The 15,414-nt window shown below is 41.4% G+C and overlaps 1 protein-coding gene across 1 annotated transcript in view; it reads right to left on the minus strand.

Annotated features, from left to right (window-relative positions):
• The window catches only part of plppr4a (phospholipid phosphatase related 4a), a 40,414-nt gene that overhangs the window by 17,944 nt on the left and 7,056 nt on the right, over nucleotides 1–15,414 (minus strand). Inside the window, 3 exon segments of the mRNA XM_087171800.1 lie at nucleotides 5,249–5,444; nucleotides 5,576–5,705; nucleotides 9,155–9,340. Of these exon segments, the coding sequence (XP_087027926.1) occupies nucleotides 5,249–5,444; nucleotides 5,576–5,705; nucleotides 9,155–9,340 (512 nt within the window).

Raw genomic sequence — 15,414 nt, forward strand, 5'->3', positions numbered from 1 at the left:
ACAAAACTGAGATGACTCCCCCCCTCTAAGCCTTTTAACATATGAAAAACATCAGTGTCAGTGCTCCATTAAAAGTTTGCTGAATTAGCAGCTATTTTAAGTGAACCCATGGACCAATAAAGAAGCATCATGTTGTTGGAGAACAGAACAGATCTGTCTCTACGGATCTGAAAACCTCCTCCATGTTGCTGGTGTTTGCTTTTGCCTTTTCAGCTTCTCTTTTACATCGTCGACAAGGCGTCTTCCAGAAAGACGTGACTGAAAGAAGCTGCGAGAGTCTCAGTTCTGGTTTCCAGAGTCCGGGACAACTTTACATAAGAGAAAACGTTCTTCTCTTGGAGGTCTAAGTTATTCTGGAAGACAAAGAGTCAAGTCTCTTGCAGTTTGCATCTTTGTTGTCCTATGAACAAAATTCACACAGCTGTATTTATCTATGAAGCCAAATCAGGTGGTTGACTTGAGGTGTGTCATAAAGACATAAAGACCTGGATGACCTGTAATCTTTTACTTTTAAATTCAGACAAAACTGAAGTTCTTGTTCTTCAGCTAACTACCATAAACACCTCAGAAATACATTATCTGATAATATACTTACTCTGGATGGCATTACCTTGACCTCCAGGGCTACTGTAAGGAACCTTGGGGACATTTTTGACCAGGACATGAGTACTGTAAGTCTTTATAATCAGGATGTCCCGGTAACTCAGTGAAAAGCAAACTGCTGCAGCAGAGTACTGACAGGAACTAGAAGAAGAGATCACATCTCCTCTGTGTTAGCTTCATCAGCTATCACCATCATATCTTAAAGAGCTCATAGTTCCCTATTATCCCAACCGAACACTGCGCTCTAAATGCAGGCCTACTGTGGTTGCTAGAGTTCTAAGACTAGAATGGGAGGTAGAACCTTCAGCTGTCAGGCTGCTCTCCTGTGGAACCAGCTCCCAGTCTGGGTCCAGGAGGCAGATCCCTCTCTACATTTAAGATCAGGCTTCAAACTGTCTCTTTGATAAAGCTTTGATAAGAGTCCTGAACCGGCCCTTAGTGATGCTGCTATAGATCTAGACTGCTGGGGGGGACTCCCATGATCCTCTGAGCATCATTATTATTATTATTGTTTTTATTAATCGGTGCTGCAATAATTCCTGATGTTATTATTAATAAGACTATTACACCTTCCCTGTATCACAATTATTAGTATCATTACAACCAGCCTGACAGAGCTGAAATACTACAGTATATAGCTTTTCCTGGTCTTGGGATAATGCGTGTTATGATTTGGTGCTATACAAATAAATTTGAATTGAACTGAATTGAACAGAATAGGTTGTAATCACATCTGATGACATAAGCAAAACAATGTCACAACTGCAACTCGCAAATATTGGTTAGAAAGAGAAGCAACAGTCTTTGATCTGTTTTTATACATTTGCATAAAGAACGCTGCCAATAAAAGGCATGAAAATAATATTTGAATTATGCAGAGGAGATAGTGCTGAGAGATTTAATAAGACAAAATATCCAGAGATTTTTGAAGGCTGCCTCTGCTCCAGAGCATTTCACTGCAGACTAAGAGTGTGTGTGGAGTGGCTCGGGTGTGTTGGACAGCACGGAACAGTCTGTACTGTTGCTGCTGAAGCCTGTCGCTGTTTCACCAGGTTTAATTGAGGCTTCCACAGTTTGAGTTGTAGCATTGTGCAGCACTTTGGTTTCAGATCTCTGTCATTTAATGCCATGAAAATTGCAATTGTGTTCTCTGCAGCAAGACATGATGTCGTGGGTGGTAATGCTCTCTCTGTGTCTGCCTCAGGTCGGTGGCGCTTGTGACTGTCCCGTTGTGCTCAACATGGCGAAAGCACGGACATGTTGAAGGCTAGTCAGAGACAAATAATATTATACTTGCAAATTCTGGATTATATAAAGAAGGACACAACATCGCTTCACGGCTGCAGCTCGTCTCTGATATGATTTGAACTTCTTTCTGCTGAGTGGTGACTTCTCTGTACAGAACTCTGTCTCTCCCAACACGTTATGATTCATCACTCGGTCAACAAGCTTACTGCCGGGTGATTGGTCAGCTGTCTGCAGTCTGACAGACCAGACTGTCCTTATCTCCCAGCCTCTCTCTTCTCTTTCATCAACAGTGAAGATGCAGACATCTCGTCTGATTACATTTTAGTGACCGTATGCATTTCAGCAACAAGGAAGTGCTCTGACTCCATTACATTCACTTCCTGTCTGCACTTCCTGAAGTGGGAATGCGTGAGGTTGTGTGGAGGACGTTGGCTGCCTGTGATGACCTCACCTATGATTTAATGAGCAACAATAAAGAAAATAAGAGACGTTCTGCTGCATCAGTCTGAAAAACATCAACCAGTACTGACATAATTAGATTTAGATCCGCTGGTCATGTGACTGTTACGATGTTCATGGTGACTGGTTACAGTGTGCTGGTGTTGTATCTGACTGTGTTTATAATAATATGACATCAGACACCACCTTAGAGACTTCTGTATGTCATTCTTACAAGTCTGAGAAATACAGTCCCCGTGCATGTGACTCTTCTGCACTGATGTGAGCACATTAACAAAATGAGTGAGAGCTGATATGATAACAAGTGCCAGTTGGACAACAGTGTGACTTTTAAAAGTACACATTGTGTCTGAAATGAATTACAAAAGATTCTGTCCACGTTGGAGCGCGTCCAACTGGTGACACAGTGTCATCGCTCAGACTCACCACTCACCAGTAATTCAGGACAGTGGCACAGATCATTAAAAGTTGTTTTAAAGCTGTAACAGCAGTAAACCAAAGTTATTTTAACAACAGAAAAGAAAAGTCTCCTGCTGCATCTTGAGTCACAATTTACAGAGAACACTGGAGCAAATACGTGGAGAGGAATAACAGCTGTAGATGCTTCCACACAGGTCACAGGACACGCTTTAATCACAATCATATTCAATTCAAATGTATGCATAGAGCAAGAGAAATAAATACAATCAAACATCAACAAACAACAACAACAGTTAAACAAACAAGTGAGTGAACACAATGAGGCAGTCAGCTGATCTTGGCTCAAACGCTAATGAGAATAAATATGTTTTGAGCTGAGATTTGATTGAGATTTGATTGAAAAAGCCAGGTCTGGGGGTTGTGACTGACAACGTGCAGTCACCTGTTTGTTTAAAGTCAGCGTGAGGGAGATCAGAGGGGTCTGGATGAAGTGTAGGGGCTTAATAGGTCTGTGATGTAGGGGTGGGGATAATCCACTGAGGGCTTTAAAAAAAAAAAAAACAGTACAGCCTTGAAATCATTTCTAAAATGAACAGGGAACCAATGGGGAGAGGTCATGTGATCCTGGATCAGCTGCAGGCGAGACAAGGACGAGCGACTGATTCCAGAATACAGGGAGTTACAGTCGTCATAAGACATGAATGATATGTTATGACCTTCACTGTCACCAGGGGCTGGTTTACACAGATGTCTCAGACTGCTCTGCAGTGTTGGTCCAGTCCTCATTCTGCGCATGGGTCAGTCTGATGTCAGTCAGACTGTTTCCCAAAAATAAAGATGCATTTTAAGACAAAAACATTAGACACTTTACCTCCAGGCTAACTCAGGCCTCAGACAAGTGTTACCATGGTAACAATCAATGATACCTGCACTGACCAGTAGCACTCAACAACATAAAACAGGACAACATGGCTCATAATTTGTGGTTTGCAAACATTGTTATGGGGCTGGTTTCACAAAGCCAGTGTCTTTGATATAACAGTCAGACTTCAGAGAGACTGAGTCTAAATTCATCTGTTGCACACAGAGGTTTACTTCTTGACTATCTTAAGCCAGACTGTGGTACAATGAATTCTGGGTAAATTAAGACTTTTTTTTAAATAAAATAAAAATATTCTACGTATCACTTGGGAAATTCAGCAAAGAGTAAAACAATCAAAATAAAAACTAAATCTCTGCAGTCTCTAAAAACCCTTTCCTTCTCTTTGCTCTCTCCATTATTGATGAGCCACGTTTTCTGTTTCTTGTTGTTGGCTGCTGCTGCTCAGCACAGGTGTCATTGATTGTAACCATGGTAACCACAGTCTTAGACCTGAGTTAGCCTGGAGGTAAGGTGTCTTAAAATGAGTCAGTCTTTATTCCTGTGAAACAGTCTGCCTAACATTAGACTGATCTATGAACATGAGGACCTAACACTACAGACCAGTCTGAGGTATCTGTGTGAAAGCAGCCCATGGTGAGGGCACATTTTTCCTTTTATTCTTTCACTCTTCAAGTAAAACATCCTTGTAACTGTTGAATCCTTCCAGTACACGAATGTTTTCTGCTGGGGTAAATGGAACTTGGATGCGGTCAGAGACAGTAGAGAAACCGAGACTCTTCATTTCCAATCATTTCCTGTATCTGTGTCACGTGGGTTTCCCCTCCTCCCCGCCCCTTTAGGAGACCAGCCCCAGGGTGAGTCTGTTCACTCCGGTGAGAGAAGTGAACGAGATCACAGAGTATGACAGATTCTTTCGATCCATAGTCACCGAAATAAATATTGGACCCAGTTCTCACAAGCCCCACGTCTTCAGAACATTCTGACATCAAAATGACATTTTTCAGATCAACAGATCAGGAGAAAATGAACTTTAGTGGAGACCTGCCTCCAGATAACCAGATGTTTAGATGGACCAGTTATTTTTGGATTGACTTACTAACTTTATAAGTTAAATTAAATTTGTTTCATTGCTTAATAACTGCTATTGTTGTAAGTTGTCATTATTTAACTATTTGGAGGGAAAACAGAGAGTATTAACCTATTAAACTGATAGTTGACTGACTTAGTACTGGGTTGGAACTGTGTCCCATTTCATGCCATTGGTGCTGTCTGTAATGTGTTATCTTCTGTATAGAGGATCTTTGATGCAGTTCCTCAGTCAAGCATCTTTTTTATTTTGAAAAAAAGTCTTAATTTACCCAGAATTCATTGTACCACAGTCAAGCTTAAGATAGTCAAGAAGTAAACCTCTTTGTGCGACAGATGAATTCGATGTGTTGCGAGAGGAGAACAGTCTAGAACTGAGCTACAGCACAAGGAGATTACAGGCAATCTTAGCTCGTGTGCTAAAACTAGACATCACAAAATGTTCCACAGACACACACACAAACTCAACACACCCACTCACATCCTCTGACACAGTCAACAGTTCACTCACACACTCTCCCACACTCACTCAGTAAGAGGAAGACTTACCTCCCAGCATTGATGAGGCCCATGTCTTGTCCGGAGCAGATATCCTCAAGAATAAAAGCTTCATCGCAGCTGGACATGTTGATGTGGGTCAGGTTGGGTTTGCACACATCCAGCCAGTAGGGGGTGTGTTGACCGGTGGACAGCTGGAGGATGTCAGTTATCAGTGCTGTCACACACAGGCCAAAGATGTGGACACCTGAGAAAAAATAATCCATTCGTTAGAGTGATGTTAAAGTAAAAGCATTTTCATCAGTTTGTTTCTGTTTGTGACAGTCACTAGAAACATGCACAGGCTCGGCTGCAGCTTTAATTAATGTGTCCTCCCACCTATGAAGCGCACAGCCCTGCGGATGTAGGAGTTGAAATTACAGCCTGCAGCGTTGATGTTGGCTTCGGTCTGTGTGGCTGACGACCTCCTGGACAGATAGCAGTACAGAATGGCCTCTCCGATCAGAATCTACACACACACACACACACACACACACACACACACACACACACACACACACAAACACAGAGGATGGTTGAAAATGATTTTTGTCACCACGTACATTTGCCTTACTGATCAGCTGAACGCATTAAACCTGTTAGTGGAGTTTTTACTGTTACTTCCTGATACGGCTGCTAGTTTTGTTTATTTACACAAAATCTAAATACAAGATGAAATGTAAAAAACTGACAGTGAAACTCCCCGTGCAGGGGAGGTTGTGTCAGGTAAGATGGGGTTGAAAGCATCAGAAAAAGCCAGTTTTTGAGTAAAGGTTTTTTTGTCAACAAACATACAAGAATGAACTTTATTCAATGTCAAAATGTGAAAAATCATCAAAATGAGGTTAAAACACAAGTAAAGAAGTTAAACATACATCAACTCTCAGAAACAAACAGTGTGTTTACTTGAAAATAAATAACTGTGTAACACAACCTTCACGAGTAATCTTATTTCTTATTTACACTTCTTACACGATTACTTAACAGGAAAGTCAGTTTCTGTAATTTGCATGGGAAATTAAATCACATCTTTTAAATGATCAAATATTGACATCAGCCTGAAAGATCTGTGTTATCTGAGCTCTGCTGCCAAAAGGAGCTGGACGTGAGTTTCTTGAAGACGTTTCACCACCGACATTAAAGTCTTCTTCAGCTGGTTGTTGATTCATTACCCACCTACAGGATCCATCATGTGAGTCGTTAGTGTGACCTGAGTCATGGTGTGAATGGGAGTTAAGTTGTCTGGGGGGGGGGGGGTAAACTTCCTCTGTTTAGTGACGGTTTGGTTCCAGTTTGATGTAGATTTCTTCTTTTACTCTTCCTTCAAACCATCTGCCGTCTCCGGACAAAGTGTTCACCCTGCCGTCCTCAGACCAGTGTCCCTTGTCCTTTAGATGCAGCTGGACCGCTGAGTCCTGCCCTGAGGAGCCGGCTCTCCTGCGTTGTGTTTGTTTCCTGTTGTGTGCAGGTCTGTGCGTTCCTCGCTGCAGTGAACTGCGTACACTACACTGCTCTGGTGTTTTGTCCTGAGGGTGGACAAGCTTCTACCTCAGTGTTACAGGGATTCAGTGTATAATCACATGTTTTAAATGTGGGGCCAGTTCAGAGTCTGATGGAGGAGGGTCTGATACACCCAGCTTGTGGTTGGTGAGAATCAAAGAATAAATAGCGATCTGTGTGTGTTGGTTTTCTCTGCACTTCAATGTTAAGGCTTCTGTCATCTTCAATGTGCACAGACTATTTCCTCTGACATCCTCCTGAGTGAACTTGACGTTGCTGTCCACTGTTCAGAGGTTAAATACCTGGAACTCCCCATCAGTCTGCTGGACCTGAGAGGAGAACCTGGACCAGGTCCAGCTGTCTGGACTCAGACCTGGAGCCTGAGAATCTTCACAGAGATGCTCATAAGATGACGGTTTCTGTTGTGCTAGCATTGTAGCTTGATACAGTACAATCATTACCTGATGTCACATTGGTATGGATGCTACATCTCTAAAATCCAGACTGGGTTGCGGGGTGTTAGCAGTTAACATTGAAGAATTCATGAACTCATTTCTTAAGAGAGTTTATGAAATTAGTAGGAAGTGAATTCCAGTTTCTACGATGTCTGTGAAGGAGGAAATTCTAACCTGGGTTTATTAACCAGTGAGACGTGCCTCTCTGTCACTGACCACAACTGCACCACAGTTCATTCAACTAACAGCAGTTAGTTTAAAAGAAATTCTTATCACCCTCTTCCAACTAAATGTTCATGTAGCATGGAAGCAGCTGTGCTTCTCTCAGCATGGTCACACTCCCACTGCATTATGGGCACATTTCTAAATCTGTAACGTGTAGGAAACAACTTCTGTTTGTGGGAAGAAGGTTTTCCCATTGAAACATCGATTAATACAGAGCTTCAGAGAGAGAGAGAGAGAGAGAGAGAGAGAGAGAGAGAGAGAGACATACTCACATACTCACCATTATGTATCAATAGAGTAATTGTTTGTTTACTGATCCTAAATAATTACTTTAGTAGACCTATAATACAACGATTACAACAATGATTACTGTTTTTGTTCTTTTAACTTATTCATTTTTATTTTACTTAATATATTATATGTATACGGGATATTGAACTGTTGGCAGTTGGTTTTAGACCGTACTATGTACCGAGGGAATTCTCACACATCGAGCACGAGCAGAGCCTGCAGTCACGTGTGAGGTCATTCACGAGACTGTTGAGAGTACAGACGCAGCACCCTGATGCATTCATTGCAATATCGGGGGATTTTAACCATGTCACTCTCACCTCTCAGGCTTCACTTAGTATGTTGACTGTCCCACAAGGGAAAATAAGACACTTGATCTGTTGTATGCAAACGTCAAGGAAGCCTACACTGCTTCAGCTCTACCACCACTTGGCAGATCAGATCATAATCTGTTTTTTCTTCAGCCTTCCTACAAGCCCTGTGTACTGAGGCAGGCTGCAACCACCTGCTCATTCAGGAACTGGACCCCAGAGGCCAGGGAGTCTCTAAAAGACTGTTTTGAGTGGACGGATTGGAATGTACTGTTGGAGTCACAGGGAAATGATAACAGCAAAGGACCCTGACCTTGATAAAAGGGGTGAATGTACCACAGACTATATTAACTTTTGTATGGACACTGTGATACCAGCAAGGACTGTACACTGCTTTCCAAACAACAAACCCTGGATCACCAGTAAAATCAAGACCCTCCTCAAGCAGAAAAAGGAGGCCCAGGAGAAGCTCAGGTGTGTGCAACATGAGCTGAAGAGGAGATTAAAGCAGGCGAAGGAGGACTCTCCCACTGCTTCAGCTGCAGCTTCTCCTACAGCATCTCCTCCACAACCTGACACTGCAGCTGCAACTCCCTCCACACTGAAGTCAAGTCTGCTGTCCTTTACAGGGGAGGAGGTGAGGGTGGAGCTCAAGAGGCAACAGGCCAGGATGGTGTGTGTCCAAGGCTGTTAAAGAACAGCTGTGGCTCAGGAGGTAGAGTGGAATATAGCAGAAAAGTGCTATATAAGTCCATTTACTAATGAGCTACTGGACACATGAATTTCCCCTAAGGGCTAAATAGAGTATCTATCTATTTGTGTGTGTATATATGTATTTTTCCTGATGTCATTGTTATATTGTCTGTAACGCTTGGGCAATATTGTCCACCTTACATTCATGTCAATAAAGCATATTGAATTGAATTGAGACAGAGAGAGAGAGAGAGAGAGAAGCAACTGCTCTCCACCCAATGTTTTATGAACTGTTATGGGTTATTGGTTGTAGATTGATGAGCAAAAATGGCAATTTAATCAATTTTCAGTTAAATCTAAAAAGCAATACGTTGCAAATAGTGAATGGGTCTAAACACTGTATCTGTGAGGGTCCAGTGTGAAGGAGCTGGAGGTTTACTTACAGTGACGGTGGGAGCAGCGAAGGCCAAACTGAAGAGCAGAGGTAGCGGGCAGACTTCCTGTCTAGGCAGGATGTAGGGCAGAGACAGACTGCGGTCATTACAACTGTACCCAGAATGCACCGGTTGGAAAATATCTGTCAGCTCCAGAAAGTACAGACTGACGACAGAGGAGGCCAGGATAGGGAGCTGCAGTGAAGAGTAAAGAACAAGACAGATGACATCAGCAAACTGTACAAACTGTAACTGTACTAACACACATCACCAGGGAAACACTGCAGTAAATACAAAGGTTGGTCAATACAAGGGCTGATACCATACCTGACGTTCACTGATGCTGATACTAATGTTTCTTTCTATACCTTAGTAACAGGTATAGAAAAAAGTCAAATGTCTGAACATAAACACATGAACATCACCTGATATTTAGTGTTAGCTTCTGGAGCCTGACAGTCTTCAACACTGGACATGCAATGGACATGTTCTGGACAACACCCAGCCCTAGGACCCATTAGACGATGTCAAAGCCAGAAAGACCTTTTTGAATGCAGACACGTACATTTAAAAACAACGGACACAGGAAGAACATCTACCTACACTAAGGCATGGTAAGGTTAGGGATGAGCTAAATAAAATCATATCAAAATAAAACAGCTATTCAAGTAAGTTCTCCAAGATCCCTGAGTACTGAAGTCTGGACGCCAGCAGCTCTGTGAGGCTGTATTTAGACACAGCAGTGTTTGGAGCTAAATGCTAATGTCAGCATGCTAACATGCTCACAATAACATACCTAAATTGATGTTTAGCAGGTGTACTGATTATGTGAGTTTACTATTTTACTTTATAGTATCACCTTGTGTTTGTTACACACAGTCCAGCTGTAGCTGAAGCTGAACATCATTAGTTCTATGGGTATGTGGTCACACCATGAGGTGCGTCCTCATAATGGTGTTAGCTTTGACACCATAACAACACTACAGGAAAAGTCAGGGGATCACCAAAGTCAGCAGGATTACCCAATTAATGTCCTGGTCTATGGAGGATTTTCTTTTCCTGGACAACTAAGGTTCCAACAGATGGATCCTTCATGGCTCAACATATCCCAAGATTCATTGCGTGCTGGTAATAGAAATATGTCAGAAAACATGGCAGCCCAAGGATTACACTTTTAAATGTAAGTATTGTGTTTGAGCTCAGTTCAACAGCTAACCATACAACTGTTAAAACCAAGGACCTTAAAACCTCCTGTTTTTGTAAAAAGGAAAGTTACATGTTGCAAAAGTTGCTAGGTAACAGCAGCTGTGCTGTGTCACACAACGGTAAGGATGGGCACAGCTGCTGATCCAAAGCAGAAATCCTCCATAGACCAGACCGTCTCATTCCAGTTCAGCCATCGCGGCCTACGATGTCTACGAAGGGCCACGCCACTGTAGATCACATCTGCTGAATTGGGACACAGCAGTTTTGAAGCAGCCACAGGAAATGCAATACACTGTCTCTGTCACATATTTCAGAGTTAGTGCGTCTACAGGACAGGACCTGGTCAACATGATGCCATGGCAAGCAAAAACTTTTATTGTGACATCCTGTTGGGCAGAAAACTAGATAGCTCTATTCAGCTCATTTTTGCCTTTTTTGAATTGTCTGGATCAAAGATTACATATACATATACATATACATATACATGTTCATGCTTGCACACAGTATCTCACTAACATTGCTGCCATTTCACAGTGTTGTAATTTTATCCTAAAGTGGTTAGTTCACACAAAAGTTAATTACTACTTCCTCACCTTGTGTGACAACCTCAAGGCAATAATGCAATTATTGTTAATTTGATGCTTGAAATGCAGCAAAATAATTGTCCCCGTTACCCGTGAAAAGTATTAGTTACGTGAACTGCAACTAGAACTCAAAAGATCAGTCGATGAATTGATTATTTGATAAAAAGAAAATCAATCAGCAGCAATTTAGGTTTTAGGTCAATTATCAACCAAAAATGAATTTTCTAGGTCCAGCTGCTTAAATGTGACAAATTGTTATTTTTGGATACGTTACATCATTTTGAACTGTTGGTTGGACAAAACAAGTGATGTTAATGTTGGATGTCAGCTGAGGCAAAACCTTTCTGATAGATTAAACCATTTTAAAATGAAAAAAAAAAAAAAGAATTGCTATGTTAACCGATAAAGAAAATAAGTGTTAGCTGCAGCCCTGACTGCCAGTACTGAGAGCTGAATCATTACTGACTTCTACCAAACTCTTCCCTGGACCCCTGCAGATGCAACATAACAATCCTCAGTAGAATGTTATTTGCACTTTATTGCCAAGTACTAGCAGGATTACAAATTGCAACATGATGGATATTGCCTAAATGTGGCTGTTTGTGGAGTTGAAGACTGTATCAAGCTTCACTTCCCTGCTGCTCAAATGATCAACTACATGATCTGACTAATCGCCTGAGGCGCCCACATTTCTGACTGAGAGAGTTATGTAAAGACCTGTTATCGTCTCTTATTTGCACAGCCTGCGAGCCAGGGTTATCCACCAGGGTTGTTATCTTGCTATACGTTTCTTGTGATCCTTAGATATCCACATTTACTAATTCTTAACCTCTGACCAGATGACCACACGGGGATGTACAAGGATGTACATTTGTAATGCTATAACAAGACTAAGAGTCAAGAGTCACACTGGCAGTTGTAGAAGGTTGTACTTTTTGTACTTGACCTAAATGCTAACGTCAGCATGCTAACATGTTCACAGCTGTATGAGACATGCATTAGATTATTTTTCTTAATGTTTTTTGATAATATTCCTTAAAGATGTACATTTTGAGTTGTACCTTTTGGATTTTAGAATATCAAAAGTAAAATAATCATAATGGATAAGTATTATTTTTTATTTTTAATTTTACTTAAGGTTATATTTCATGTGTACACATGCACATTGCACATTTGCTTCAGTTAAGCTGTGGAACATACCATGTCTTGTCATGTTTAGTAATATATTTTAGCAAAGAAAATAAAGTTAGTGCTAGAGGCTCGTGTGGAATAAAGATTTTTCCAACTTTGCAGCAGGCGTGGAGCTGTGACGACCAGCTAGGTCCCATTTCTGCTGTAACAATAGTAATCATGTTAACAAGCTGTTGTATAGCTAGTATGTTTACCAGGTTCAGCATCTTAGTTTAGTGTGTTAGCATGCTAACATTTGCAAATTAGCCCTAAACTTAAAGTGCAGCTGAGGATGATGGGAGTGTAATAAGTTTGACAGGTGTTTGATCATAAACCAAAGCATCGAACAAATCACAACTTTGACCTTTGAATGACTTAATCTGAGGTGATCCTTTGGGGATCATGTCTGTTCCAAATTTCCTGGCAATCCATCCAGTAGAGACAGCATAAATGTCAAACTGCTGGTGGCCGTCATTAGGATTCATCTTCTGGGACAATGAACGTCTGCACATGAATTCCTAACAATTCATCCATTACTGCAACACAAGCTTTAACTTTTTCTCATTCTCACAAGAAGAAAGAAGAATCCACGCATTTAATAGGGTCTGATTACTTATGTACATTGGTATTGATTTTTTATTTTCATAAATTGCATCCTCCATTCTAATCAGTGACTTTGATAAATCCCTGTGAGCAGAAATAATTTCTGCATTTATTTCAGGTGAGAGATGAAACAAATCATGTGATTAATCAAGTACAGGAGGATTGCTTAAAAAAGGAAGACGTTGCATAACTCCAAATGAACATAATTCAAAACGGCACGGGGATATAAAGATACGATGCTTCTCAGCTCTGTGACCAAGCCTGGGTTTACGGCTTTGATAAATACACTGGATAAGCGGTACAGCATGCGATCCCACATGTATTTAGCTGTATTTTTTAGCTATATAAAAATACAAGTTGAGAGTCGCAGCAGAGTTTTTCGCTACTAGAACTGACATGTGGTCAAGCTGTACAGCCGAGCCCTATCAGAGTCTTACGGTGCATTTCATTAATGAAGATTATGACCCTTCGACCAGCTGGGATCTCCATGAAGAGAACCATGTCTGCATAACGGACAATTTTACATGCTTACAAAGCTGTAAGTTAAACAAATCAGTCAATATACGACTGTGATTCAAGTAGTTATTTAAAAATATGTCATTCATATCAATTCATTCATCATCTAATTTCATCATGACACATAGGCCTGGCCTACAGGAAAGAACGGTTCATGTGTAATCTGTTAGTCATAATATAGAATGATTTATTGCTTGTGTTTGTTGAATAATACAGAAGATAAGGAACTCAGCCCTAGTTCACACCTGAACTCCGAGCTGATCACCTGAGAGGGATGTTAATGCAGGTGTGAACATGGCCAAAGTTTCTCTGGTCTTTGTTTTGGTGGCGCGTGGATGTTAGTGCACGTACTTGTGCATGTTAGTGCATGTGAGTCCCTCCTGCTTAACCGTCGCTCCCCCACATATTTATAAACACACAGGCTCCGCCCACAGGTGAGATTACAGTGCAGTACGCAGCGTTCAGGTGAAAGTGACCCTCCAGAATTTCCTCCACTGAAGAAGAAACCATGTTTTAAAGGCCTCGGACACAGGAAGAGATGAGACCAGAGCACAGGTGGACTGGACTGAAGACTACTGGCTCAAATCCTAGTCCACTGCTGGACCATCAAAACATCCATGGACTGGATTGTCTTTTGTTGTCTCCCTGTGTACACAGAGTAACTTTGTTCAGTTGAGCTGAGAACGAGGAGGGAGGGGGGATTTGCAGAATTTAAAGTTAAATAAATACCAATTAGGGTTTTGATAATATGCATATGCAAAAGTCTTCGGAGATGTAGCTGTTGAAATAACATTAGAGACAACAAATAACATCAGACTTTGTTCTCTGTGTTGATTCAAAACAATCTGGAGTTCAAATCTTACTGTCTGGCTCTATCATAGATCACTTCCTTTGAAATATGGTCAGAAAACCACATTACTACGTTTTACAGAAAGACATGACAAGAAACCTTTTTTGTCAAAATCCAATGAAAACTGAAAGCTAGTGGGAAGCTACTCTGGAAGAGAGGCAGCGCTGCAGCTCTGCTTTTCACAGCTTCAGTTATTTCATGTTAAACAGATGTGTACCAGCCGACAGAAGACCATTAATGCAGCAGACTTCCTCAGTGTGTTATCAAGGTCAATGATGGATCTGAGGCCCTTTCAATCTTGTTGACCACGAATGACCATGTTTACACAGGCTCCACAATAGGTGAGAAATTTTACTGAACCATTTTCTGTGCTTCTTAATGAATAAGGTCATAGAAATGTATCCACACAAATAAAACCATTACATGTCAGCCTGTGACTCAACATCATTACGCTGCTCTATATGTTCATTCAAAATAAAGCAATTGAGGTGTTCAATACATGGACAATTCAATCTTTAATAGTGACTCCTCCTGCAGAAGTGAACACACCGAGTCATCACTGCCACTGACCAAATAAGTCGTTTTTTTGCATTTTGTAGATTTACTTACAGATGACTGAACGTGCCACTCTCAGCTCAGTCGTGCTGCACAGTGTGTTACATAAACTGTTTTCTCATATGAACTCCTCACACTGTCCAGACCTGATTCTCCGGACATTTTCTGGAGTTGCTCTTTCATAAACATAGCACACGACAGGAGACTGTCCGTGTCTCACCTACTGGAAATACCCTGTGGTTTAATGGATGAGTGGCACCTGGGTCGAGGGTGCAGGAGGCAGGATAATGACCTGCTCTATTGCACCAGGGGTGCAGGCAGGGTAATGTCTGTTTAATTTCCAGTAAAGAAAGGTTTCTTGACACTACGTGATAATTTGGTTTACTCTGATTGGTGTTTGGAAAGCAGTGTTGTTGTGAGACTGGTCACACTGGAGTGTGCTCGATAGTAGGCCATTAGCCTCGGCACCAACTGACATAGGGGACTCTTTTCTGGGCTGAGCTCTTGCGTTTGGAGGGTGATGGAGGGGGTCTGGGGGCTGAATTTAAGTTGCTTTTAAATGTGATTGCTCTTTTTTGAATGTTAATTATCACTTATCAGTGGGTGTCAGGCATTTGTAACTGTTTTTCTGATGAGATTGTGTCGAGTGTTTATCCCAAAAGACTGAGCCATGACTGAGTGGACAGCATACTTCACTTCCTTATAGCGCCACCTAGATTTATTTCAGAGGTTGTGTCGATGGGTGATGGTTTGTGTAGTTAACAGGGAAAGGCTGACCAAACATA

The sequence above is a fragment of the Seriola lalandi genome, unplaced genomic scaffold (assembly GCF_002814215.2).
Source record: "Seriola lalandi dorsalis isolate HSWRI2012SDOR001 ecotype SW California unplaced genomic scaffold, Sedor1 jcf7180002054981, whole genome shotgun sequence".
NCBI lineage: Eukaryota > Metazoa > Chordata > Actinopteri > Carangiformes > Carangidae > Seriola > Seriola lalandi.